Source organism: Mus caroli, chromosome 4 (assembly GCF_900094665.2).
Source record: "Mus caroli chromosome 4, CAROLI_EIJ_v1.1, whole genome shotgun sequence".
Taxonomy (NCBI): Eukaryota; Metazoa; Chordata; class Mammalia; order Rodentia; family Muridae; genus Mus; species Mus caroli.
The window spans coordinates 132,486,403-132,513,896 of record NC_034573.1 but is presented as its reverse complement, the minus strand read 5'-3'; the positions used below and the strand labels follow the sequence as shown (position 1 = coordinate 132,513,896).

The 27,494-nt window shown below is 45.1% G+C and overlaps 1 protein-coding gene across 2 annotated transcripts in view; it reads left to right on the top strand.

Annotated features, from left to right (window-relative positions):
- Kazn (kazrin, periplakin interacting protein) overlaps positions 1-27,494 on the top strand; it is a 978,630-nt gene that overhangs the window by 250,446 nt on the left and 700,690 nt on the right. For both annotated transcript variants that reach the window (XM_021159743.2, XM_029476248.1), the window contains exon 2: positions 94-251. In XM_021159743.2, coding sequence (XP_021015402.2) covers positions 94-251 — 158 coding nt within the window. The remainder of the gene's footprint in view (positions 1-93; positions 252-27,494) is intronic.

Below are 27,494 nucleotides of genomic sequence, written 5' to 3'. Positions count from 1 at the left end.
CACACACACACACACACACACACACACACACACACACACACACACACAGAGTTGACAGTATCATTTTACATTTCCTTCTTTGTCTTTTCACAGCGGTGCAGTCATTGCACACCCTAAATGACCAGATTTCCCATTTCATTGTTACCAAGTCGAAGGCACTGGAGGAAGACGATGACCCCTTTCTACCCACGGAGAAAGAGACACTGAAGAACTCGATGATATTGATGAGACATCTCTTAATGGATGCCCAGGTACAAAGTTCAGTGGTGGGTAGTCCAGGAATGTCCAATATTTTGTCATTAGGACACAACAGTGTCACTTAAAAAAGCTCACACTCAAGAACTGCACAGCTGAGTTACCAAAGAACAATGAACATAATACAAAAGTCTTCATCATGCTCGGTGCAGGCTTATGATTTTATCGTGGGTCTTGTTCGTGGCTATGGTTGGACACAAGTTGGGCATGCCTTTAATGGATTTGAGATTGCCTTTGGGTTTTCTGTAAATACTTTGTCTGAAGGGGATAAGCTATTCAAGGATGTTCAACTATCTAACCAACCACAGCCACCTTTGCCGTAAACAACCATCAGAGACGCTCTGATATAGTGAGAACTGGGCTTTTCATTAGGTTTTACTGTGTTTCTTAAAGTCAGAGTAATGGAGCTTAAAAATAACGTATATATTGTCCTTGAGAATGGAGCGCAGCTCCCATTAGTCTTGGGAAAGAGAAAGGGTACATTTACATACAAACTTGGCAGGCATCAAAACTGGCAAAGGTGTTGGCGTGAAGCAAAGCCTGATCCAAACCGGCATTTCTGAGAGGTTGGTAAATATTTAGGGGTGTCTGATGTACCCCTTAGTAAATGAATCGGCATTTTAAAACACCAGCAATGACTACCCTGCTGGGGATTTGCCGATTGCTTGCTGTTGTTGAGATGTTGTTTCTCAAGGTTTCTCCTCACAGGCTGTTTTATTGAAATACTTTCAAGTAATCTTTCTTCTCCTTCTGGCTTTGTTAGTGGGTCTCGCCAGATACATTGTTGTTGGGCAAACACCAGGTGTTTGAAGAACCGGATGGTATTTCTCTTTGGTTAAAACAAACTGCTCTAGAATTTATTGTCATTTCTGCCTCTTGGGGATCTGGGAGTATTTCTAGGAAATCATCTCCGGTTTGGGGTATTCTGTATGAGGTGTCCCCGGAATTTTCTTTCCGAAGCTTGCTGAGGTCAGGATAATCTGCTGTCCCCTGCCTTCTGCTCTGGCTGGGAGAGCTTTGAACTGTGGTCTCTTCTTTTTTGTTGTTGTTTCTGTTCGGAATGTTGTTTTGTGTTTTATTTTCTTTGATCAATCTGGAAATCTGGATCTCATCTCACCAGGACTGTAGCCGGCGGTAGCAGGGCCTGTCTACATTCCTCACCTGTCAATGTTTGAAGCTGCCCCGTGGGATCCGAGCACCTCCATTGAGGTGCCCCAAATTATGCAAAGCCCTTCATTGGCACGCTTATTCTCCTGGCCTCCTTTTAAAAATAAGTGAAGCAGCCATTCAGCCAGCCGCTCCTTCCTCCCTAAGCCTGTCTGGGGGAGAAGAGAAGGCTTCTAAAGCTACAACAGCCAATTTTAAGACTTAGGAAAAAAGGGAAAATTTAGAGCAATTTACTGAATAAAGAAAGCAAATTGTTCCTGAAAGCGTAGCTTTGCTCAGTGCCTGGACCCAATCCGCTAGCTGACATCGCAGCCCAGGGAACTGTCTAAATGAATCCCCAAGGAGAATGTGTACGTTCTAGTTTTTGAAATCTCAGAGAATAAAAGCCTCTTCATTTCTTCTTCTCATCTGAATTTACCGATGCTTAGAACTGAACTTTCAAAAAGCCATTAACAACAGAGGGAAAACAGGCCCCCATAATTGAGGGGCGCAGAGGAGTGAGTCCACAGCATGGAGGGGTAGCAGGAGTTCATAACAACTCGACATTTATCCTCCTCCTCCTCCTCCTCCTCCTCCTCCTCCTCCTCTTCCTCCCTTTTTGGGTGGTTTCCAGGCAGGATCCCACTAGGTAGTGTTAGCATTCCTTCTAGGCTCCACCCCTCAGTTACCTGGCAACAGCCAGGTGTGGCTGACTCAGTATAAAAGGGGCTGCTTGCCCCCTCTTCACCCTCTTGCTCTTCTCTTCCTCTCTTCCCCCTCTGTCCCTTCTCTCCCCATTCCCCTCCCCCTCTCTCTCCACATGTCCATGGCCAGCCTCCCCCCACCTCTCTTTCTTTCTGCCTTTCTCTGTCTCTACTACTGCCTCAATTCCCCTCTCCATGCCTTAAATAAACTCTATTCTCTAGTCTAGTTTAGTCAGGGGGAAGGGATGCCTCAGCCTGGACATGAAGAGGCAACCCTTTCCCCCATACTCTACCACGCCTCTACTAAACATACCTCTGGCTTCCTTTTCTTTTTTATAAAACACAACAGGTAGCCCAGGCTGGCCTTGTACCCACCCAGTCCTCATAGGATTACATGCATGCAGCACCACATCTGGTGACTTATTAATAATTAGAAGAGAGATTACAATGCCCCAGCGCAATGCTGTTCTTAAGAAGCTAGGAATACTATTCACCCCAGTCTGGGCCATAGACATTGTACTATAGTGTAATATTGCTATAGGTCTATCAAAAACAACTTATATTGCTTAAGATTGTTTCTCACCAAATGTTGGACTGGCATCTTGAATTGTCCGTGGCATTGGTCTCTCTCTCTCTCTCTCTCTCTCTCTCTCTCTCTCTCTCTCTCTCTCTCCCTCCCGCCATTCCTCCCTGCCTTCCCTCCCTCCCTCTTCCCTTTCTCTTTTCCTTTAAGGAGCTAAAGTATCCCATCTCACATGGTTATTCTTATGTCAGAATACATTATTGTCTCATTCTCTACTATTCTGAATTGACATAAGCAGAAAGTTTTCATTTCGATAATGTAAAGCCAGGGTTTGTGCCTCTTACTCTCCAGTCCTACAGTCTAAAATCAAGGTAGATTGGGTCCACATCTCTAGGAAAATTGACACAGATAGTCAAGTATTGTCATGTGGTACCTGGACACACTCTTGCCTTGCCTCTTTCTGTTCAGAAAGTCTTAGCTAATAATCTTTGTCTTTTAGATTTATAAAGGATGAAGTGGGTTGTACTTAATTTTGTTTTGAGGTATCAGCCTGGTAGCTTTATTTCCGAACCCACTAACTTTCTGAACGTTTTGCTGAACTTAAGTAGAATTAGGACTTCCCAGTCCCTTGGGTTGCAAAGAATCTCTGGATGATATTATTCCAGCGTGGTGTCATCAAGTTTATATAATGCTAAGAAAACTGGAAATTTGTGGATAACTGGGGTAATAGGTAGTTTTAATTTTTTAAGGTTTATTTATAATTATGCATATGTGTATTTGTATATGGGTATGTACATGTGAGTATGCTGTCTGCAGAGGCCATAAGGAGGCATCAGATCCTCTGGAACTAGAGTTACAGGCAGTTATGAACCTCATAAATAGGTTCTGGGAATTGAATTGGGGTCTTTGTGAGAGCAGCAAGTATTCTTAACCATTGACCATCTCTCCAGGTTCAAAATGGGGTCTTGAGTTTTGCAGCAGACATCCACACATACATTCTTTTTAGTAAGAATATTGAAATCCCATTTGTGTGTGTATGAAATTCACTTATTTTTTCCATCTATTTTTAAACATTGCTTCCTACCTTACTCCCAAAGACAGACGGATGCATTTATTTAATATTCTACTGTCAATAGTGGTGTACCAAAAGAATGTTAATGTAGCCTGCAAGCCGACACCCTTCTGCTGGGCTTCACATACGTTAACATCAGTGGATCAGTCTGTAGGTTTGCATTTTATGGGACAAAAGCTCTTCAGAGAATGAACTACATGCCTTCACTTGGTGGCTTTCCTAAGTCTCCTAGCTCAGTATACACAGGACTCTTAATAGTATTGGATTATGATGAGATTCTTTGACATCAGGCACACGGAATGAAGCCAATACAAAGAAACAAAAGTCTTGCAGAGAACCCGGGGGCTGCTTGGAGAATGTGTGCTTACAAGGCATAATCGATTCAAGTCACATCTGTCTTGGAGGCAATAAATCCTGCTTAGGAGAATGTCAAAGGCAAGCGTGCTGCTGTGCTATGAAATTCTACCTCTAAGGATTATAAAGCAGTATGCACGGAGAAGACACATCCCGCAGTATAACGGGGTGGAGTTGGGGGTGGATCCCAGCGATGATTGGCAGGCCCAACAACCTGCCCTAGAGACAGTAGCAGCTCATGGAAGAGAAGGGGTGGGGACAAGGTATCCCAAGAGGCCCACAGTGATGCATTCATTCCATAACTTTCTTTCCTTGGTGCTTGGCGGGGCGGGGGTGGGGGTGGGGGTGTCTGAAAGAGCTGCAGAGCAGAAGAGCCTCTATTTGTTTTGTATTTGTATTGCATCTTCAGTCTGCAACCCTCCAACCCCCCAGTTCAATGAAGTACGCTATTCAAATGGCATTTGAAACCTGATCTGGTGGTTTTTATTCCTGAGGGCTCCCTCTACACCCAAAATGCCAACTCAGCCTCATAAGTGATTAGATTCATAACAGCAAAAAAGGCAATTCTTCCTGGGAGAGATTAATTCTTTTCCTCGCGCTGTGTGACTCTGCATGCTAAGAGGGGTCGATTACAGCAAATTAAATCTCCGAACAGCAACTCTGCCCGCCTCCCAGCAAAGGCTTTGGGGCATTGTTTAGTGAAGGAGAAGCCACACTTGGGGAACCAGGAAGATGACTGAGCTCAAAGGGAGGTCTTACTATTGGTGGCTGAGTGCTGAAGGCTGACAAATTTGTTTGCACATGGAAGACTCTTTTCTGTTGGTCATAGGGTAGAGGCTGGTTGAAGGAGGACCTGTGTTCCATTGACCAAGTAGAGGGTCTCCCGGCTTAAAACTTGGGAGGGGGGATTCATTCTATAAGAGAGGATGCACCATAGAACACCCACTTCCTGTGGATCCATATTTCAGAACAAACAAGTAAACCTTTCAAAATAAAAGCATACACCTGGCTTGGAATCTGTAAGCAAGGCTTCCGCTCCCGCCATCTTGTTACTTTTCTGTTTCTGTGGTAAAATAACCTTGAAAAAAGCAACCTAAGAGAGAAAGAGTTTATCTTGCCACAGGGACAGAGGGATGCAGCTGTCTGTCTATCACTGTACTGGAGGCATGGCAGCAGCCAGTCACATTGTATCTATAGTTCAGAAGCAGAGCTACAAACGGAGTAGGGACCAGGCTTTAAAACCCACCTAGACCAACTTCCTCCAGTGAAGCTCTGTCTCCTAAAGGTTCCACAACAGCATTATCAACTCGGGACCAAGTGTTCAAATACAAGTAACAATGTGTATCCTTCGGGTTGTACTTTCCTCTTCTATTTCTCCTTTCCCTCTTTCTGCCTCCTCCTCCGGTCTCGTTCTCCTCTGCTTCACTTCTCTCTTCTTATCTGTCTTCTGCTCTGCTCTCTGTGCTGAAACATGTGTCACATAGACTTGTGTGTCCCTTTCCAAGCAATAAGGGCACACAGGAGCAGGAGGTAGAGTAGCAAGCAGGAGGCAAGCCTGGTGAGACTGGGAAGTAGGTTGGGGACCCTGCCAGGATCTGGCATGGTTGTTTTTCTTCTCTCCTTTTGAGAGAAGGCTTAGCAAACTCCCCTGGAGGGCTTGACCCTCTCATTGGCTTCTGGCAGACTTAGTCTTAAATTAACAAGAATAGCTTGACTCATAAGGGAGCTGTCTGTATACTAGCCTCAGATATAGAAGGATGGGTTAGAACCAGAGTCTCCATCAGCACTTGCCAGTGAACAGAGCTTAGCCCACCAGCTGCCACCCCCCTGCAGTGAGGAGACCTTGGAGGGAGGCAGGCTATGGTGTCACAGAGGAAACCTTCAATTTGCCCCCTGTTTCCAAGACTTTCCGTGTCTGTAGGTGCTATTTTATGTCGATGCCACTATTAGAGAGCAGCACAGTTACTACTAACATATTTATCTGGGGCTGATAAAATTGTTTGGTCAATTTTAAGAGGCAAGACAGTTCAAAAGCTAAACTCTATATTCTCAGACCCCACAAGGTTTAGGGCTCCAAGAATACAATTTTCTAAACTCTCCAAGCAGAATATGAATGGCACCCCAAATATCTCATTCTCTTTGAGATATCTATTGTTATGTTAGCAAATAATGACTTCCCAGCTAATGCTCAGTTCCAGCATTACCTCTTCAGGGGTGCCCAACCTTGTGAAGGTCATACCATGTTAACATCTACAAAGTCCACATTATGCAATAGTCACGAAAACATTGTCAAGAAAAGCATGATGTTTTAAGTATGCTTATGATTTTGTGTTGGATTGTATTTATAAGCTATCCTTAGGTCATGTGTGGTCTGAGCCATGGGTTGAACATGTCTATGTGAATGATCTCAACTAAGAAGAGAGGAGAAAAAAAATCTCCGGCCTCTTCCAGAGTATTTTTGCTATATTTTGCATTTTTCCTGACTGGTGGATGTGAAGGGATTGTGATGGCCAGTTTTATTTGCTAACTCAGCACAAGCTAGAACCTGGAAGAGAGTCTCAGGGAGAGATTTTCTAGAATTGTTGGTCCTGTAGGCTCATCTTCAGGGAATTGCTTGAATTAAGTTAATTGATATGGGAAGACTTAGTCCACAGAGGGCAGCACCATCCTCTAGCCCTGGGTGTCCTGAATTGTATGAGAGTGGAGAAAGCAGGGCTAGAGAGACAGCTGAGTGGTTAAGAGCATGTACTGCTCTTGCAGAGGACCTGAGTTTGGTTCCCAGTACCTACATAGGGCAGCTCACAACCACCTCTAGTTCCAGGGTAGAGAAAGGCAGAGAGAAGGAGTAGAGAAGTAGAGGTCGGCCATGGCTACATGGAGAGAGGTGGGAAGGGAATGGGAGAGAGGTGGAGCAAGGGGGCAAGAGGCAAGGGAGAGAAGCAGGAGTAAGAGAGAGAGGAGGGGGCAAGCAGCCCCTTTTATAGTAGGCCAGGCCTACCTGGCTGTTGCTAGGTAACTGTGAGGAGGAGCATACCTGGCTGTTGCTAGGTAACTGTGAGGAGGAGCATACCTGGCTGTTGCTAGGTAACTGTGGGGAGGAGCATACCTGGCTGTTGTCAGGTAGCTGTGGGGGTGTAGTTCAGACAATAGCAACCCAGGGGCTCTGATGCCCTTTTCTGACTTCCATAATCTCCAAATGCTTATAGCAAGCACACACATAGTCACAGAAACATAATACATGTTAATAGAAAAATAAATCTTTTAAAAAGAATAAAGAAATTGAGCTGAGCTGAAGCAAGCAAGCAAGCGTGCATGCATTTATTTCTCTTTGCTCTTGACTGTCGATGTGATGTGATGACCTATTTTAAATTCTTTCTGCCATGATGAAATGTGGGCTAAAGTAAACCCTACCAAATGCCTGTCTCCTCTCCTTTCAGGGTATTTTATCACAGCAAGAGAAATTAGGGCAGGGGTCATGGCGCTATTGGCATCGTCCTTAAACACACATGTGCCAAAAAGAAAAACTCCTATAGATCAACTCATGGACCACACCGATTTTATTAGGGTTATTGGCAAGTGAGTGGTCACTTATAGGAGCAGGAAGGACTCAAAAGCAGCTGCATCACACAAAATCCTGCCCTGATAGGGACAACAGCTCCCAAAGGCTCCCACATGTTCAAGGAAGGCAGAAGACAGCATAGGATCTCTTGGAGTCGACGTTTTGGTGATTGTGAGCTGCCAGGCATGGATTCTGGGAACTGAGCTTCAGTCTTCTGGAAGAGCAAACACAGCCCTAGTATTGGCATCTAATGGGAAGAGATCGAGGATGTTTCTAGACTCACCACAGTGCACAGAACAGTGCCACCCAGCAAATGAGTATTCACTCATAGATGTCCAGAGTATCAAGGTCAAAATGGAAAGCCCGGCTTTAGATCCAAAGTTTACGGAAATCTTCTGGTTGCAAAATCTGTTTTCTCTTGAAGCCCATTATTGATCATAAATGTTCCTCAAACACATATCTAGTGTTAAACCCACTCCCTTTCCTTATTTCTTCGAGCATCTTCAGAATCCTTGGCATAGTGCTAGCCTGTGGGGGAAGCACAGAGAAAGGAAAGAAATGATCCTAGTTCTTTAAGATCCTGTATGAAATCAAACCATTAACGGCAACTTTCCAAACTGTCTTAAAGGTGTGCTAGGATCTGATTTAGAGAAGGTACAAAGGTTTTCTCTTTGTCACATTTAAGAGATCTGAGGAGTGTGTGTATGTCTGTGGTTTTATGTGCCTTTGTGTTTATATGTGCATATATGCGTTTATGTACGTTTGTGTGCATGCAAGTTGTTGTTATACATCGTGTTTTAGTGGTTATTTGTTTATAAACATGTCTGTATGTTTATGGAGGTATGTCTGTGTGTTTTTGTACGTGCTTGTGAATATGTTTGTGTTTATGTTTGTGGGTTTGTGGGTTTATATGTGTGTTTGTATATATTTGTGTTTGTGTACGTGTGTGTATTTGTGTTTTTGGCGCTTGTGCTTATGAAAGGAAGAGAACACTTCTCATGCTTTATGCATGTGTTTGTATTTTAATTTAGTTGTCTCTTTAGCATTACCCCATGAGGTGACTGAAAATAGATCCCCAGAGACGCTTCGAAAGATACATGTAAATTACTTATTCTAGGAATTAGCATTTAATTTAAGGACTATAAATTTACAACTGGCCTCTCAGGAACAGAAGTTCCTTTAATCCTTTGCCCACTGGTGTTCACAGGAGAAGCAGGCAAGGAATGCAGGGACAGCAGACGCATGAGGGGAGCTGGGGAACACTGTCTATACTCTGAGACAGTTAGTTGCTTTGGACTGGGGGCTGGCATGCAGTTATTTAGCATCTGGGTAGAATCTGGCCGGCTGGCAGGCAGGCAGGCAGGCAGGCAGGCAGGCAGGCAGGCAGCTCTCTATCGTGCACCTGTGTTAGGAGCATCACAGCTCCATGCTGGGCAAGCCATTGTTTCCTTGGCTTCATGCTCTCTGGAAATGTAAATTAATGGTGGTGGTAATAAGATGTAATTAGGGAGATGATTTCATTGCCAATACCTTTTTATACCATAATGGAATTCAATATCAAGCTTTTAAAAGTATCAGTTATTTGATATTATTTTTATGTATGGCTCCTGGCCATTAGTCAGAAAATAGAGAGTTGAATATATAGCATATAGTTATAACTCTAAAATAAGTTACACTCATACTAGCATCTATCTATCTATCTATCTATCTTTATTTATTATGTGTACATATTTGTGGAAGTCAGAGATGACTTGTGGGTGTCAGTTCTCTCTCTCCGCTTGAGGAATCTGGACGTGAAACTCAGGTGATTGGGTTTGGCAGCAAGTGCCTTTACCCATTGACCCATCTCACCGGACCTAGAATATTATTTCTGTTTTAGCTGTAGGTATTTGCATGTTTTGCTTTCATGTGTGTCTGTGCACCATATGCTTGCCCCGTGTCTGTGGAGGCCAGAAGAGGGTGTTGGATTTCCTGCAACTGGAGGTACAGTGGTTATGAGCCACCATGTGAATGCTGGGAACTGACGTGGGTCCTCTACAAGAACAGAAAGTGCTCTGAACAGCAGAGCCACCTCTTTAGCCTCTAGAGAACAGGTTTTGAGATTTACTTATTTTTTTATTTTTATTTTTATATGTATGGGTGTTCTGCCTGCATGTATGTCTATATATCAACCATGCATGTAAGAGGCCATCAGATCCCCTTGGAGCTGGAGCTCCAGATGGTTGTGAGCTACCATGTAGGTGCTGGGAATTGAACCCAGGTCCTTGGCAGATCATGAAGCCAGCCTACTATCGTCCTTCGCTCTCCTGTTTCTGAGCACAGTACACTTGAAAGCAGTTTGAAAGTGTGGCTGTAACCTGGCTACTACAAGCACACCCGGTCTCCCAGTTTGGGAAACAAAGCCCCTTGTCTGTGTCTTCTAGAATCCAAGGTACTTGCTTTTAAAATGGATGTTCTTTTTAAATTTAAATTTCTTTTGAGACTTTCCTACACAGTGCATTCCCATCCCCCTCCCTTTCTCCTCCAACTCTTATGTTTCTCAGCTCCCTCTCAAAGTCATGATCTCTTCCTCAATTATTATTGTTTTACACACACACACACACATACACACAGAGCCTGCTGAATCCCATTTAATATTGCCCATATGTGTATGTATTTTGGACTGACCACTTGGGATTGGATAAGCTACCAGTGGGGCTCATTCTCAGGGAAGACTGATTCTCTTTCAATAGCCATTGATTGCTGATAACGCTACATCTAGGGATGAAGCCTCGTGAGATTTCTCCTATTCACGCCGGCACCTCAGCTGGTATTGTCATGGTTTGGGTCTTTTTTAGGCAACAGTATTGTGGAGATTTTATGGCTATAGTGTTCCCGTCACACACAGAAGTCACTGTCTCCCAGCATGCACCACCTAGGTCTTAGAATCTTTCCACACTTTTTTCCCCACTACGATGTACATTTTGATTCCATTGGCCCACATGCGTCACATCAGCAAACCCAGAGGCAGTTGGGGCAGACACCACTGAAGGACATGGATATAGAGACATAAATGACTAACCCACCATACAACCAAGGAAAATCTTCAGATAACTGCTGTGGTTTAGGTGTGGCTTCTCCTTCATGCATGGCAGTGGTTCTCAGTGTCCCTAAAATTGCGACCCTTCAATGGTGACCCTGCAACCATAAAATTATTTCATCGCTCCTTCGTACCTATAAGTTTGCTACTGTTATGAATCATAATGTAAGTATCTGATATGTGGCCGCCAAAGGAGTCTCTACTGAGACTGAGAACCGTTGATGTATGGGGAGCTTGGTTCTGCAGTGTGTAATGTTGGGGTCAAACCTATAGAGCTGGGGGCTAGTGGGAAGTCACTGAAGCTTCTGACTTCCCATGGGTTTGTTAGTCCTCCCTAGAGGAAGCTGTTATGAAACCCCACCCACCCACCCCCCCCAGTCCCTCTGGCTTCCTGTCTCACCCTGTTACTCTCTCCTTTCTCCATATGTTCCTTTCATCCCACAAAATCCTGAACTCTACATGGCCTCCAGCTCCAAGTGTTTTGTTATAGCCATGGAAAATGGACAGATGTGGACATCCTCGGCTACCTTGGATCTGCTGGAAACGGGAATTTGAAACATAGTAATCAGTGTGCTTCACGCACATCACATTCCCCTCCCAAAAGTCGGGTTAAGTTGGTTTATTTAAAGGTGGTGAGGTCCCATATCCATGCCCAGAGGACAGAATGGTTTTAACAGCTGGATGATATCTTAACATAAAGAGAACTTTATGTTAAGCTTGGACAGGTTGATGTTCAACAAGGGTGAGAAGCTTAGGCTTGTGATAAATCTAGAAGTCTGAGAAGTCACTAAAGGACTGTTAATCCTGCTGGTAGGTAGGGCCAGGTGCATGGCTAATTTGTTTGACAAATACTTCCTGAGAGCCTATCAATTACAGAAAGCCAGGGTGGTAAACATTTCAGAGAAATTAAAAAAAAAAAATGAAGGTAGCGGCGGGTCATTGTACACTCTCCTGAGTTTTTCCACTTCTACTGTCTCTCATCTCAATTAACACACAAGAGGAGGCATGTGATAGCATCCCCATTTTATGGATGAGGAAACTGAGGCCCTGGGGAAATACCTGTGATTGCACATCTGGCCTCAAACTATGCCAGCTATGTTCGAAAGAGTGGCCACACCTGTTTTTTGTTGTTGTTGTTTGTGATTTTTAGAATTTCCAAGGCAGGTGTCTCTGAAGTCCTTTGCATTAGATACAATGTGTTTCCCCACCTCTGGAATCTTAAGCTGGCCAGAACAATGTTCAATTTGGATCAGAAACATTGCTTCTGTCTTCTTGAAGCCCCGACTCTGCTGTGAGAGCCCAATGTGGTCTCATGGGAGGAAGGCTGCACTGGGGGCAGGAAGATCTCTGCTGAATCTCTCCTAAATTTCATGAAGTAGCAATGCCTCAGGAAACATGGTCTATAAGCTGAGCTCAGCCCAGTTCAGCCCAGGCTGGCAGCATCTCCAATCCCTGTAGACCCGAGAGAAATGACAAATGGTTGTTTTCGGTTACTGTTTCATCGTTTTTATTACACAGTAAGACCTATAGAGAGGCCGAGGAAATGGCCCAGTCAGTAAAGTGCTTTCTGTTTAAGCATGAAGACTTGAGTTCCATAACAAGAGTCCACATAAACAACTGGACATGTGGAGGATATTTCTGACGCCAAGGCTGGAGGGGAAGAGACCAGAGGGTCCCTAAGGCTCACTGGGTAGCAGTCCAGATTACTTGGCAAGGTCCCAGCCAAAAGAGACCTGTCACAAAAACTAAGGTGATTGGCACTTTGAGAAACAACATTCAAGTTTATTCCCTGGTATGCACACACACATACACACACACACACACACACACACACACACATACACGTTAGTCATATAGAACTTGTATTTCAAACTAGGTTGTTTGTGTCATTGCAGACAACCAAAGCCTTCCTAATTTAGTTTTTTATTATTTTTTTTAGATCTATTTATTTTATTTTGCCTGTGGATATTTTTCCTGCCTGTTTTTCTGTGCACCACCTGTGTGCGTTGCTAGCGGAAATCAGGGTGGAATCCTCTGGAACTGGAGCTACAGATGTTTGTGAGTCACCATGTCCGTGCTAGGAACCGAACCATGGTCCTCTACAAGAACAGCCAGTACTCCAAACCTCTGAGCCACCTCTCTAGGCCCCACCCTAGTTTAAACAAGGACTTTTATGCTTTATTAAAAGGGGTTTTGATAGTTCACAGGAAGCCTTATAAACCCGGCTGGAGTCACACGGGCAAGAGTAACAATAGCTGGGAATAGCACTGAGCCTGGACATTAGAATTCCTTGCAGAACAACTATTTCAAACCAAGGTGGCTACAAGAACCAGTCTCTCCTTTCACAGCGGTTGCTTCATCTGTCAACAGTGCTGCATTCAGGCAGAACCTAGGCCACCTTGATGACCTTAGCTGCAAGGGAGTTTGGGAAATGTAATTTTTAGTTCTCTGACTTCTGTAGTTCTGGGGGAGGGGCACGGAAGGTGAAAAAAAAGGGAGCTGAGGAGATGGCTCGGTGGGTAAGAGCTATGGAAGTTTTAGGACCTGAACTTGAATCCCTAGAGCTCATACAAAATGCCAGGTAGGGCCTAGTGCAATGTGTAATCCCAGTGCTGTAGGAGGCAGAGACAGGAGGATTGCTGGGATTTACCAGCAGCTAGCCTCAATCAAGCTCAATGAGAAAGCCTGTATACAGAGAATACAGTGAGAGTAAGAGAGCAGGACCCCTTCTCCTCTGGCCTTGTATGTGTTGGGAGCATGAATCTGCAAACATACATGTGCACACATGAAACACCTCACATACATACACCACAAATAGCTACACACTAAAAAATTATAAATAATTTATCTATTTATTTATTTATTATCTATCTATCATCTACCTATTTATTTGGTATGAGTGTTTTGTCCGAATGTATGAATGTATATCACGTGTGTGCATTACCCATGGAGGCCAGGAGAGGGTGTCAGATCCCTTAAGGCTGCGATTTGCAGGCAGTATGAGGCACTTTGTGGCTGCAAACCAAACCCAAGTCCTATACAGAGTAGCAACCACTCTTAACCAGCAAGTTGCCTCTCTAGCCCTTCACTGTTCTCTACAAAGCTGATACCAACATCACAGATCATCTGGGGTTTTCCTTGTGTGACAGGAAGCCATCACCTGGCTTTTAGTTCTCTTTTCATGCCTTGCTGCCTCCGCTGCCAGCCTTCTAGCTCTGAAGCAAAGGGAAGCAAGCCCTCTCTCATCTGGGAAGGATTCCAGATGCATCTCATTAGAATGGAGATGCACTTGACATTTCAGATCATCATTAGGGCTTCTTAATCAGCTTCAGTTGAACTCGGGGAACTCCAGTGGGCCCACGGGGCAGGCGATCAAGCAGGGACAGAGCAAGGTTCACTGGCAGATGTTGCCCTTGGACAGGCATTCTGCTACCCCAGGAGGAACATGTAGACTCTCTCCCAGGACCCAGCCTTTGGATCAGAATGACAAACCTTATAACCATCGTCCAATATCCTCTTTTGCCTATGGGGCAGTATGTGTCACGACCTCAGCCTGACACCCACACCTATATAGCCAGCTTCCATCTGACTGGCCCACTGTCCTGGGCAAATCCAGTCATCTGTAGCCTTTGCACATAGTGTTCCGGGTCCCCAGACTCATCCCTGTCCCCCATCCAGTGTCTGGGAAGGCTGTCCACAAACTACCAAATTTGAATATTGAAGAGAAAGCCCAGCTTTTCCCTGAGGGTCCTGCCTGCTCAGGATGCAAGGCTATCCCTAACTTCTGCAGAGCAAAAGGAAGAGTAACCAGGAGGAGAGAAACCTGAAGGGCTGAGGAGAGCAACGCGCCTCAGTCAGAGCAGCCAGGGAGAACGGCAGGGTTGTGATGTTTGCGAGAGGATGGGTCTCAGGGGACAGTGCAATAGTGATGTCTGCCCAGGATGGGGACTTGGGGTTAGGGAGCCTCAGATACTGCGTAGCTGCTTGCTTAGCCTGCCTCAGGGCAGTGCTGCTCGATCCAGCCTGGCCCCTCCAAATCCTTTGAAATAGTTGATTTGTGTCATTATTCAAAGGAGGCTTTGTGAAGCTCTTGGCTCAGTTGGCTGTACTTGGTCAATGGAATCAGGCATTTGGGGGAAGATTCAGTAAATTCTCATAGAAAAAGTTATGCGGGGGGGGGGGGAGGTCTGGAAAGGTGGCTCAGTGGTTAGGAACCACTTGCTTGTTCACGGAGAGAAATTGAGTTTAGGTCCCAGCACCCACATCTGGTGGCTCACAACTGCCTGGAACTCCAGCTCCCATGTGACACAACGCCCTCTTCTGACCTCTGCAGATACCTACGTGCACACATGCAGACACACACAGAGACATGCCTACACATACATAAAAAACACAAATACATTTCAACAAAGAAAATGTTCTGCTCTAGAAGAAAACCCCTATTTTGTAGGTTTTTATGTCTTATTTTGTAAGTACATTCGAACTTAGTTTTCTTTTTTTTAAATCACATCAGAGTTTCTAACACATTGACAAGGTTGCTTCCTACATCAGTGTCTGTAGTGTCTGTAGTGTTTTCATCTTTACTCTTCCTCGGATAGTCACTACCAGCTGCCCTTTCAGCTTTTCTCTCTGGCCTTCTTGGGAACTCCAACCCCTCAGTGTCCTCCTATGTGGTTGACAGCCCTGCAGATGAAGGAGCCAAGGGAGAGGAGAGTGAACAGGTGGGTGGGCTTGGTGGGTCTGGACAGCAATAACCAAACCAGATTGGTATATGCCAGAAGTTTCAAGTACTCAAATGACTGCCAAGAGAAATACCATCGGACATCTGAGATGCGCTAACAACGTGCGAGGGAAAATGACAGATTATAGCTCAATGAGCTGAAGAGAAACTTAGAGTCAGGAACATAGTCAGTAGAAACTGTACAACAGGATTTTTAAATAAGTGTAATTAATATCTCCAGAGAGATGAGAAAATAGCACACTCAGGAAATCCAGAGAGAGGCTCTTTGCCCATGAACTCCAACATCACTTTCTGAGTGCCTACTAAGTGCTAGGAATAAAGAAAGCCAACCAGTGACACAAGTCAGTATGTAATAATCAGGTTGTGTATTGGGAGAAATAAAGGAAAATGAGAAGTTTAAGAGGTGATCTGATTAGGGAGAGCATGTCTTTCCACACAGCATCAGAAGGGGCCTCAAGGAAACAAAGGGGTGGATATGTCAAGAAGAGAGAGGGCCAGCAGGTACCAGGACCCTGAGTCAGGTGTCTTAGTGTTCTATTGCTGTGAAGAGTCCCATGACCAAGGAAACCTGTAGAAGAAAGCATTTAGTTAGAGACTTGTTCAGTTTCAGAGGGTTAGGCCATTACCATCACGGCAAGGATCATGGTGGAATGTAGGTGGGCATGGCACTAGAGAAGTATCTGAAAGCTTTACGTCCTGATCTACAGGCAGGAGGGAGGGAGAGAGGGAGGGAGGGAGGGAGGGAGAGAGAAAGACAGAGAGACAGAGAGACAGAGAGACAAAGAGAGAGACAGAGAGGGGAAGGGAGAGAGGGCAAGATAGAGAGAGACAGAGAGAGACTGCTGAAGGCTTTTGAAACCTCAAAGCCCACACCTAGTGACACCTCCTCCAACAAGACCACATCTCCTAATCCGTCTCAAACAGTTCTACCAACTGGAGACCAAGAATTCAAGCATGTGAGCCTACAGGAGCCATTCTCATTCAAACTGAAGGAAGAAATAAGAAGAAAGTGAGGAGGTCTAGATGAGAAATGATGAGGCTCCATTACCCCTGAGGGTGCCAAAAAACGGGTACCTTCTGGGGATCTGTCTAGAAACTACCAAGAAAGGGTGATGACAAGGAACAGTCAGCGTGCTTAGCCTTGAGGAGGTAGAAAGGCAGGGGGCAGTGTGTAGAGGGAGGCAGGAGGTAGGAGAGTGTCTAGAGGGTGGGATGCTCAGCCAAGGGCTGGGAGAAGTTTACCATGCCGTGCAGGAGTTGTCTTAGGTATGGGCAGTAGGAATCCTGGGTCTTGGCACCAGAGCTGGTCTATAGTGAACAGTTGTGAGACTCTGTGGGATATCCTAGGGGAGCTTATGCCATGAAGAAAAGACGCCCCAGCCAGAGTACATTTTCAAAGGTTGGGGGTGGGAGATATCAGCAGGAAGATGGGGAACAGGGGCCTGCCAATATTTCCAGTGGCCCGAGATGAGACCCTGAGCTCTGTGGTAACATTCTCTCCTGTAGGAAGAGCCAGCTGGAGGGAGAGGTGCAGGGGCAGCAAGGACAGGGAGCAGTAAATAGAAATGTTGGCCTTGGACCCCAAAAGGCTAGTGTCAAGTTCCTGGCCTGCATCTACCAGTTATGTGACCATAAGAAAATGGTTTGATAGCTCAGAACACTCAACTCCTTGCCCTGTAAAATGGTTATGGCGAGACCTGTACAGATGGACCCTTGGGAATTGCCTGGCCCATTACAGGATTCAGTAAGTGGTCTCACATTGGAAGGTGTCACAGGGATATGCCACTCAAGTGTGTTGCGAAGAACCACTGGTCCTGCCCCATGACCAAACACCTAGCATTGGCTAGTCCCCTGTAAGAGCGTGGCTGGTGGAGGTAAAAGGTGGTCTTCAGTGGATGTTAGCTTCATTTTAATACAGCATACTTGTTAATAGAAAGGAAGTGCTTTCCTCCTCTGTGTGTGTGTGTATGTGTGTGTGTGTGTGTGTATGTGTGTGTGTGTGTGTGTGTGTGTGTGATGTAACCCATAGGACAACCCCAAGTATTTTCTCAGGTGTTACCCAACTCTTTATTTTTTTGAATCAAATCTCTCCCTCATCTGGAACTTATTAATTAGGCTAGGCTGGCTGGCCAGAGAGTTCTAGAGATCTGTTTGTGTCTCCCTCTCTCCAGCACTAGGATTGTTTGTGGACCACCATGCCCATGCTTCCTTCACAGTTCTGGGGATGAGCCTCAAGTCGTCGTCTTGACTAGCAAGCCCTTTGCGGATGCTGCCATCTCCTTGCCCCACAGCTGTACTTTAATATGATTTGAGAGCTCATCCATTGCTTATCACAATGAGAAATTGAACAGCAAATGAAAACCCGATACTATGTGACCGGATAAATGAAGATCAGCTCGTTCCCAGAGTGGAATACTCTAAAACCATTAAACACAATTATGTAGATCTATTGTTTATTGACGCGGAAACATGGCTTCTCGAGGCTGGTAAGTGAAGCAGGGCCGGGAAGACAGTCCCCAGAAATAGTAACAGAAATAGCCTCTCAATGGTTACACCATACACTTCAGGTTTTGTGAATTTGTACTCCAAGCCAGAACTCTTTTTATAACTAGTAGGGGAAAGCTCTTCTCAATATAGAAAAGTTGGAGGAAAGTAATTCAAATTTAAGAGAAAAACAGCACATCCATTTATTTTTCTATAGTACTATTGTTGATTTTCTGAGAAGTCTGAGGTTTTGGAATGAGCGTGGTATCATGAGAGCGTCCTCCCCACAGGAAAGGACTGGCGGGGACGGGGGGGGGGCTGTAATAAGCAATGTCTACCCCCACCTTATAAGGTCCCAATGACCCAAAGAACCAAATCACAGAGTATGGGTGAGGGCTACAGGCAGAAGAACGGGTGACCTGAATGTAGCCATAAAGGAAGTCTGTACCCATGGTGGATGATGGCCTCGCCACGGCTGTAGAGATGTCGTCCTCCTCCCTAATCTTCCCTAGACTGTGAGGTCGTAAGTGATTAAGGCTGAATTGGTTACACATAGCTGGGAGTAAATGGTGGATACTCTGGGGAGCATCTGATGATCCCCCACATCCCTTCCTTCTCAGAATGTCAACACTTAACATGCCTGGCTCTGATGAGCTTTTCAAGAAGGCTCTGCTTGTCTGTTGAAGATGGCAGTTGTTTGGCTCAGGAGAGTGTTATGTGTAACACCTGGCTTCTTAGTATGCGTGTTCTTGTCTTCCTTGTGATGTCTGTATAACAGATGCATGAAGTCAAGAAACCTATTTGGTGTAGTACAATACAGGCTTCATGATATGTGTGCACATGTGTGTGCTTTGGACACATCTGTTGTGTCTTACCTTTTTTTTTCTGGTATATTAAGAATGTTTGCTTTGTTTTATGTATATGGATGTTTTGCCTGCTTGCATGTCTGTGCACCATGCGCATGCAGTGCCTGCAGAGACCAGAAGGGGCATTGGATACTCTGGAATTGGAACTGCAAATAATTATAAGTTGCTCTATATCAGGGCTGGGAATTGAACCTGGGTCCTCTGGAAGAGCAGCCAATGCTCTTAACTGATGAGCCACGTTCCTACTTACTTACATCAATGTTCTCATCTGGCTGGTATTCAGCCTCCTCTGACCAGCTTATCTTCAGTTAGGGGTGAGATGCTAAGAGATGGGTCTAGGTGGCCTCTAAGGAACTGGTTTTGCATCTTGGCTGATGACCTGGTCTCAGTTCCCAGATGCCTATGGAGTGCACATCTTTTAGGTTTTGTGCTTCTTTATTTTTAACTGTCACGGTTACTTTTCTACTGTGGTGGCAAAGCACTGTGGCCAAGGCAACTAATAAAAGACAACATTTAATTTAGGAGGTTATGATTTCAGATGATAGGAGCCCATGGCCATCATGGCTAGGAAGATGGCAACAGTCAGGCCAGCATGGTGTTGGAGCAGTAATTGACAGCTCACATCATGATCCATAAGCACAGGCAGAGAGTAGAAGAGGGGGAAAGGAGAGAGGGAGAGGGAGAAGGAGAGGGAGAGGGAGAGGGAGAGAGGGAGAGAGGGAGAGAGGGAGAGGGAAGAGGTAGAAGTAGAGGGAGAGGGAGAGAGAGAGATGTCACTATTCATTTTCCCTGGTTTTAAGGAGAAAGACAAGCACAGAAGAAAGNAGGGGGAGGGGAGGGGAGGGGGAGGGGGAGGAGGAGGAGGAGGAGGAAGAGGAAGAGGAAGAGGAAGAGGAAGAGGAAAAGGGAGAGCTAGCCAGCTAAAATTGGGAATGCTATAGCATTTTGAAACCTCAAAGCTCACCCCCAGTGCCATACTTCCTCCCAGAAGGCTACCTCCTGATCCTTCCCAAACAAAATGTACAAGCATTCAAATATATGAGCCCCCAGGGGCCATTCTCATTCAAACCATTGCATTAACTAAGCTAGTGAGGTGGCCCCTTTTGTACTTCCTTTCTGCCCTTTCTTTCTCTACTTCTTTCTCCTGTCTCCCTCTTTCCCTTCCTTCCTCCTTTGCTCCCTGTCCTTACCATGACATGTAGTATTTATCCTTTGAAACAGCAGTTAGAAATCTGCAGTAATGTTTCCTATAAGTGGCTTTCCTAATTCAGGGGCCACAGAAAGCCTCCAACTTGGACAAGATGGCTTATTAACATCGCCTTGAAACTTGAGTCAGAGTCTAACCGCTGTTCTGAAGGTCAGGCCCCTTTCCTTCAGCATCCTACTGGCTAGCCTGATCTACTCCAGAAAGAAACTCTGTCTAGGGACTTCACAGACAAAGTCCCATCCCAAGTTTCTCTCATAGCTGAAGCCCTTTGCCACCAGCTAGCTTCCTCTGAGAAACCAATGGGCAGCCCTCCCTCTGTCCTCTGGTCTCTTCCTGGACTTAACAGTTTATTTTTACAAACATGTATTGAATCTTCTGTCCCATACTCTGCTGGTTGCTTCAATTTTCTCTAGATAAAGATATCCTTATGTAGCTCAGGCTAGCGCTGAACTCACTAAATAGCTCAGGCTGCCTTGAACTTGGAATCCTTCTGCCTCAGCATTCCTGGTGATGAGGTTGCCGGACTGCACCATTGTGCTGAGCTCTGTTCTAGCCACTTTGATTACTCTTAGTCCAGGAGGGGAAATATAACATTGTTCCTATAGTACGGCTGAGAAATAGGGAGAGAGGGGTCCATGATAAACCCAACATAAGATTCAGAGAAAGTCCCAGTGGTAGGGTGAGTACCACGTCATGGACCCCAGCACTCCTATGTTAAACCTGCTTACTGTGTCTGTGAGCTGAAGCTACAGGGAGGGATCACAGGCAAACCAGTGCCACACCCAAGACTGATTTGGACTAGCCTCTGCCCCATGAGTACCCGCTCTGCTTCCAAGGTTGATACTCTGTTACTTGTGTGATGTGGCCTGTCTTCCGCACCTGCTGTGGGTAGTCCAGGCTGAAGGCTTACATAGAAGGCAGCTTCTCCCTAATGGATAGGAAGGAGTTCTCAGATATCCCAGATACAGAGTATCCAGTGAAGCCAGACAAGGAAGGATGGAGAAGAACTATCTCAGGCCCAATGCAGCTCCTTACACTCCAGGTAAGTTTCCAAAGTGCCTGTCACCAATGGGCCAGCCCTTGGGTCTGTAGACAGGGATGGCATTCTCTTAGCCAGCAGCCCCAGGAGTGACATGAATGAGGTCATTTATCTGGAGGACAAGATGTATATAGGACACATTTCTAGGATTTTCACCGTTCCCTGCTGAAACTTGCCATAATCACATAGCGATAAACATCAGAATCACGAAAGGAAGGTATTGTATTAAGCTAGGGTTTTGCATGTGTCAGTTATGAGAAAAGCATGCTTAACTAGATAAAATGTAAGATAAATAGCAGGTGGCATGCAAGGACACATTTTAAGGTAGTGTAGGCTGTTTCTCCAAAACAAAGTAGCCAGTAAAAAACAAATTAGTTCTAGAGCCAGTGAGAGAGCTCAGTAGGCAAAGGGGCTTACGCCAAGTCGGTGAGCTGAGTTCAAATCTCAGAACCCACATGGTGGAGAGAGAAAAATGACCCCAGCAATTTGTCTTCTGACTTCCCTATGTGCACTATGGAAACCCGCACCACAGACACACTAACTAAATGGAAATGTGAGAAATGAATTTTACATGTGCACAAGAAATTGTCTTCCTGGATGAATACAGGGCATATAGTAGGTAGTCAGTAACTCCTCCCTCAGAAAGGGTTAACAGCATCAGAGATGAATGAGGTAGGAATCTTAGGCTCGATTCACAGCTCTAGACTTAATGAAAGAATAATGGACCGAGAGTCCCTGAGCCTTTCGGAAAGATGGCCTTTGGCGGAACCCAGGCGCTGTCCTATAATCCAATAACCCCAGCTCTGATTCGATACGAGGCAGAGTAATTTTAAAAGCCATAATGCTGGTGTAGCAGTAATGTGGCTCAAAGGGGGATGGATTCCCCATTAGGGTGACATGGTGAGGAAAGCAAAGAATCTTTTGGACCAATCAATTTATTTTAGTGTCCCAAATGTTCGCAGCAACAGGAGCAAATGTGATCACAGTTGCCATTGTGGCCGGCCTCCTGTCACGTGGAGAAATGGATGGCCTTTCCTTACCTACCAACCTGCGCTGCCTCCAAGGCAGAGGACCCATCCATCTCCTCAGAGAGGAGACAGAAGCCACACTTGGGCTGCAAATGCAGCTTGTAATGGAGAACCAAAGAAAGAAGTGCTGTCCGTTGCTCTCACAGGCTGTGGATTTCGAAGCTGGGGCATGGCTGCGATGGAACTGGTGGGAAATGCTGCCTGAAACAGAATGAAGGTCCTTACGTGTCTCCCGCTGGTTCACTTATTCCCCAAGCAATCTGTTGTCCTTACAAACAGGTAGAGCACAGCCAAGGGATGCACGGGGGAAGGGCTGTGCCTCTCATCCTCCAAAAAAGACATCAAGAGACAGTGACGTGGCTAGCCTCGGTGACCTTTCCAGCCTCGGTGACCTTTCCTTCTGATCATGTGGCTCTTGAGATGCTAATGGATTTTAAGCTGCAGATTAAAAACCTAGATGAAGTCATATATATTCAACAGCTGGGTAAGATTATTATTATTTTCCTTAAGACACAGATTTCTTCTATGTTCTGTGCAATTTTCCCTTTTCTGGGGTGTATCCTATTCCTGTAAATGACAAAAAGAACCAATATTATATGTGGTCAGATAGCCTAAGAATTGTTGAGAACTGAAGCTGGCCAGATGGCTCAGTAGTTGCTGCTCTTCCAGAGGACCCAAGATCAGTTCCTGGCACTCATATCTGGTGGTTCACAACTAATAGGGGACTGGACACACTCGTCTACATCCCATGGACACCTGCACACATGTGGCATATACTTTCACACACATGCATGCATATATTTAACAAAAACAAAATAATTTAAAAATAATATTTGAGAACAGATGAAACAAATGTAAATAACTGTTCAACTTCTGAAACTAAAGCGTGTTTTATTATTGCACATAGAATTCCCTCACTACACAGGTAACAACTGTGGTCTAATTTCTGCCAACATATGCACAGCCGCAAACAGGGGGATTTAATTTTTTTTTTCAGGGCTGGGATTTGAACCTAGAACCTTACACGTTAGTTAGGGGCTCTACCAGTGAGCTAGCTCTTCAGTCCCATGAGAGGATTTTTCAGTTGCCAAAGCTACTGTGATGGATGAGTCTAGTAGGGAAAATACATTGTAGCTCAATCCTATCAGCTTGTGGAGACAAGAATGGAAAGATAGGAAGGTGTGGGAGAGTGCTGGCTGCTGTAACAGCCGAGAAACCCCAGGGTTGCCACAGTGTAACCCATAAAAGCTGATTTCTTGCTGACACTGTGTTGAAGAAATGATTTAGCTGAAGTTCAGGGGTACATGCAGAGGTGACTCTGTCTGTTTTGTAGTGACTTGCTCTACATTTGCTCAGAAAATGGAGCAGAAGATGAAGGGAGTATTTGAGAAAAATGTAAAGTCCATACCTGGGCATCCGCTATGTCTTCCACATGCAGTTGGCTGGTGTTCCCACCTTGCGGTTGGAAAATACAGGTCAGGTGTGTTCTTAAAGAATCAATAGATAGAAACAGATTTACCTGTCTGCCTGGCTAGTCTCTAGTGTGTGGAACAAAGCCCTGGAGAATTGAGGGCAGTACGACAGTGCCCATTGTCCCGCAGCCCTAGCTAGCAAAATTATCTTTCTAAATATATCTGAAGCTTAAGTATAAAGTTTTAATATTTTTTGTATTTATTTAGTATATGTATAGGTGTGTTCTGCAAATCTGTGTTTTTTGTTTTTGTTTGTTTGTTTGTTTGTTTGTTTTGAGGCAGGGTTTCTCTGTGTAGTCCTGGCTGTACTGGAACTCACTTTGTAGACCAGGTTGGCCCCGAACTTAGAAATCTGCCTGCCTCTGCCTCCCAAGTCCTGAGATTAAAGGCGTACACCACCACCGCCCTGCTATGTGTGTTTCTATATGTGTACATGCATACATACATATCTATGTATGCACACATGTGCCATGGCACACATGAGCAGATGAGAGGACAACCTGCGGGAGTCTCTCTTATCTTTCCATTACATGGGTTTCTGCTGACCTAACTCAGGTTATCAGGTTCAGTGGCAAGGCCCTTTGCCCACTGCTCCATACTCCCAGCCCTATAGAGATTCATTTAATGGAAAAGACTCATTCTAGTGGAGAAAATGGGATTTTACAGCCAACTATGCCTGGACATAGTACTCTGTTGAAGAATGCATATATCTCAGGAGGCTGCCACCTAAGAGAGGTGACAGTATCATATGGCCATCTTGCCTCATCCCATAACCCAGTGCCTGGCAGCGGGGTAACAAGAGTATCAAATCTTTAACCCCGTCCATTTTCACATCTCTAAGAATATGACAACAAACAACAAATGAAACCTGCAAGCTATAGGAGCTTAGCATCTCATGTCATCTCTTTCCTGGCTTTAAGATCATTGTTGATCTTTCTAATTTTTTTTTTTTTTTTAGAACTCTAAGTACCATTAGAGAAAACACAATTCAATTGCCTGTCTGTTCCAACTGGGTTGTGAGTGTCGGTCAATAGCAAGAGGTGATGTTCTAGTCTCCCCTGCTCAGTATCCCCTCAGTAACCTCACCATGACAGCAGGGGAAAGACACCGAGAGAACAGGTATTATTTCCCAGCCAGGCTGGCTATTTGGTGATTTGAAGCATCTTTCTGAATGAATGGGAATAGCTGTGAGTCTGTAGGGATTGGACACCGGCCCCTTCATTTTCAAAGGAGAAACTTGTACTAACAAGGGCATTTTTGACTTGTTCTGAAATACAAAATGTTTTAGTATTATAACCTATTTCGACATTCCTTTCATGTATCTCTTTCTATAGCTTGGATCTTGGATTCCCCATCCCGCTCCTGAGACTCCGTGTAAAAGACTCGGTTCACGGGGTGTCATCTGCAGAGGATGGGGGGACATGCAGCAGGTGGAGATGTTGTGGGACAGATGCTTACACACACACACACACACACACACACACACACACACACACACAGGCACACATGCATGCACACGCACGCACCCGCGCGCGCACGTGCCAAAAAGAAAAACCCCTATAGATCAACTCATGGACCACACCGATTTTATTAGGGTTATTGGCAGGTGAGTGGTCACTTATAGGAGCAGGACGGACTCAAAAGCAGCTGCATCACACAAAATCCTGCCCTGATAGGGGCAACAGCTCCCAAAGGCTGCAGCCTGGGAGTTCTCTGCACAGCTCTACTGTCTGAATGTCTCCGTCTCTCTCACATCTCTCTCTTCCTCGCTGACTCTCTGACCCTGTCTCTGTTTGTCTGCCTCTTTCTTTTGTTTATTTGTTTGTTTTTTGCTTTTTGATACAGGGTTTTTCTGTGTAGCCCTGGCTGTCCTGGAACTCACTCTGTAGACCAGGCTGGCCTCAAACTCAGAAATCTGCCTGCCTCTGCCTCCCAAGTGCTGGGATTAAAGGTGTGCACCACCACCGCCCGGCTTGTCTGCCTCTTTCTCTTTAATTTCCTGAATAGCATGACCTTCATCCTCCCTATTGGAGGAAATGTTTCCAGGTGGAGAAAAGTATCGTCTAAGGGGGGCGGGGCTGGAGGGAGCCATGGCTGTGGGAGCTCTTGGGAGGGGAAGGGATGGAGAAACACCGCCCCCTCCAGTTCCTCTTTTGCTAGATGGATGGCAATGTACTTGGTTCCTCCTCAGATCTCCAGTGTAGTTCATTATAAAGATTTGTAAGGAAAATGAGACAATGTTGCCAAAACAGGATTTTTTTCTCTCTAGGCAACAGTTGTGCATAGAATCCTATTAGCAAATGCCTATATGGAATTAGAGTATCACTCAAAGGTCTTCCTGCCATGATATAATCACTTGACACAGGCTTCAAGCAATGGAGGCCAGTTGATGGCACACTGAAGTCCCCAAACCACATAATGACCTTTCTCTTTGGAACTTGATTAATTCCGGTCTCTTGTTATAACAATGGAAAGCTGACTGACACCATATCATTCTTTAAACTAATAATATTCATGAGTATTTTCCTGTGCCATTGACCAGTCTTCAAAATTGAACTTGAATGAGCATAAGTCATGCCACCATGTGGCTGTACTGGCATTTAGGAAGTCACTCCCTATAGTGGGATACTAGGCTGGTTCCAGACTTTTCTTTGCCCTATATAACACTGTGATGGAGGTTGAGCTGAATGTCTTTGCGTGTATTTCTAGGTTGTCCCTTACTGTGAATCAAGAAGGGAAGATATACAAAGGCCAAAGGGAATGAATGCTCTCAAAGGATCTTTTGCTTGCTTATTTTTAATCTGTAACTTAAGACCGCAAGCATATTTGCTAGGAATGACCGCAGCTGTCTTCATCAAACCTAAGCACAGTGTCTCATAGTGTTGCCATGGAAACCAAGATCATAACAATGACCAATCTGAAGACAGGCTTCCTTCTCTTACACAAACAATGCAGTCTCACTCACAGCTGAAGTTTGGAGAGAGACCCTTGTTGTTGGCAGGTTCTGGAGCCTAGTGGGAGAAAAGTAGGTCGCTGGTGACATGAAGGGGATCATGAATGCCAGGTTGGTCACTGGTCACATGAAGGGGATTATGGGATGCCAGACCTTTCTTCTCTTTGCTTTCCAGCTGTATGGGGGTGAGTAGATTCCTACACCACACACTCCCACGGGATGCCTGCCCAACAACAGATTCCAGTGGCTGTGGCTGGAGTACTCCAAATGGCGAGCCCAAATAAACCTTTCCATGACTGAAGTGGATTACTTCAGGTGTTTGTTATAGCAATGGAAAACCAGCACAACTGCCTCTCTCGCTTAACTACGATGTCCATTAAGGGTCTTTATTTCAAATTTTGATATCTTGCTTTTACACTAGTCTTAATTTTTTTTTTTTTCCGAGACAGGGTTTCTCTGTATAGCCCTGGCTGTCCTGGAACTCACTTTGTAGACCAGGCTGGCCTCGAACTCAGAAATCCGCCTGCCTCTGCCTCCCGAGTGCTGGGATTAAAGGCGTGCGCCACCACACCCGGCTAGTCTTAATTTTTAAGACCAATCAATGTGTTATTCATTTTGCTTATCAAGTCATATTTATTTATGTATTTATTTATTGGCTTGAAGTGAATGTCTTTTTTTTTTTACCTCATTCTAGTCTTGTAAATTGGAACATTCCAGAATCCTGGTGAGATGGAAAATTCTGGAATGCCCACTGACATTTTAATAACTAAAAGGAAACACCTGAGTGTACAGATTAGCAGGCTGATAAAAGATCAAGGACCGTTAAATACTGTGGCCTGTGAGACCTGCTGTGGGTGGTGTGCACGTTTATCGAATCTAAATGGCTGAAAATGGACAGGCCAAGGAGGGCCCACACCAGCTGATGGTGGATAATGGAACCTCAGACCCTGCTTTGAAGCTTCAGCAATAAGCCCTTCTGCCCTCCCGATACAAACACTTCACCAAGATTCCT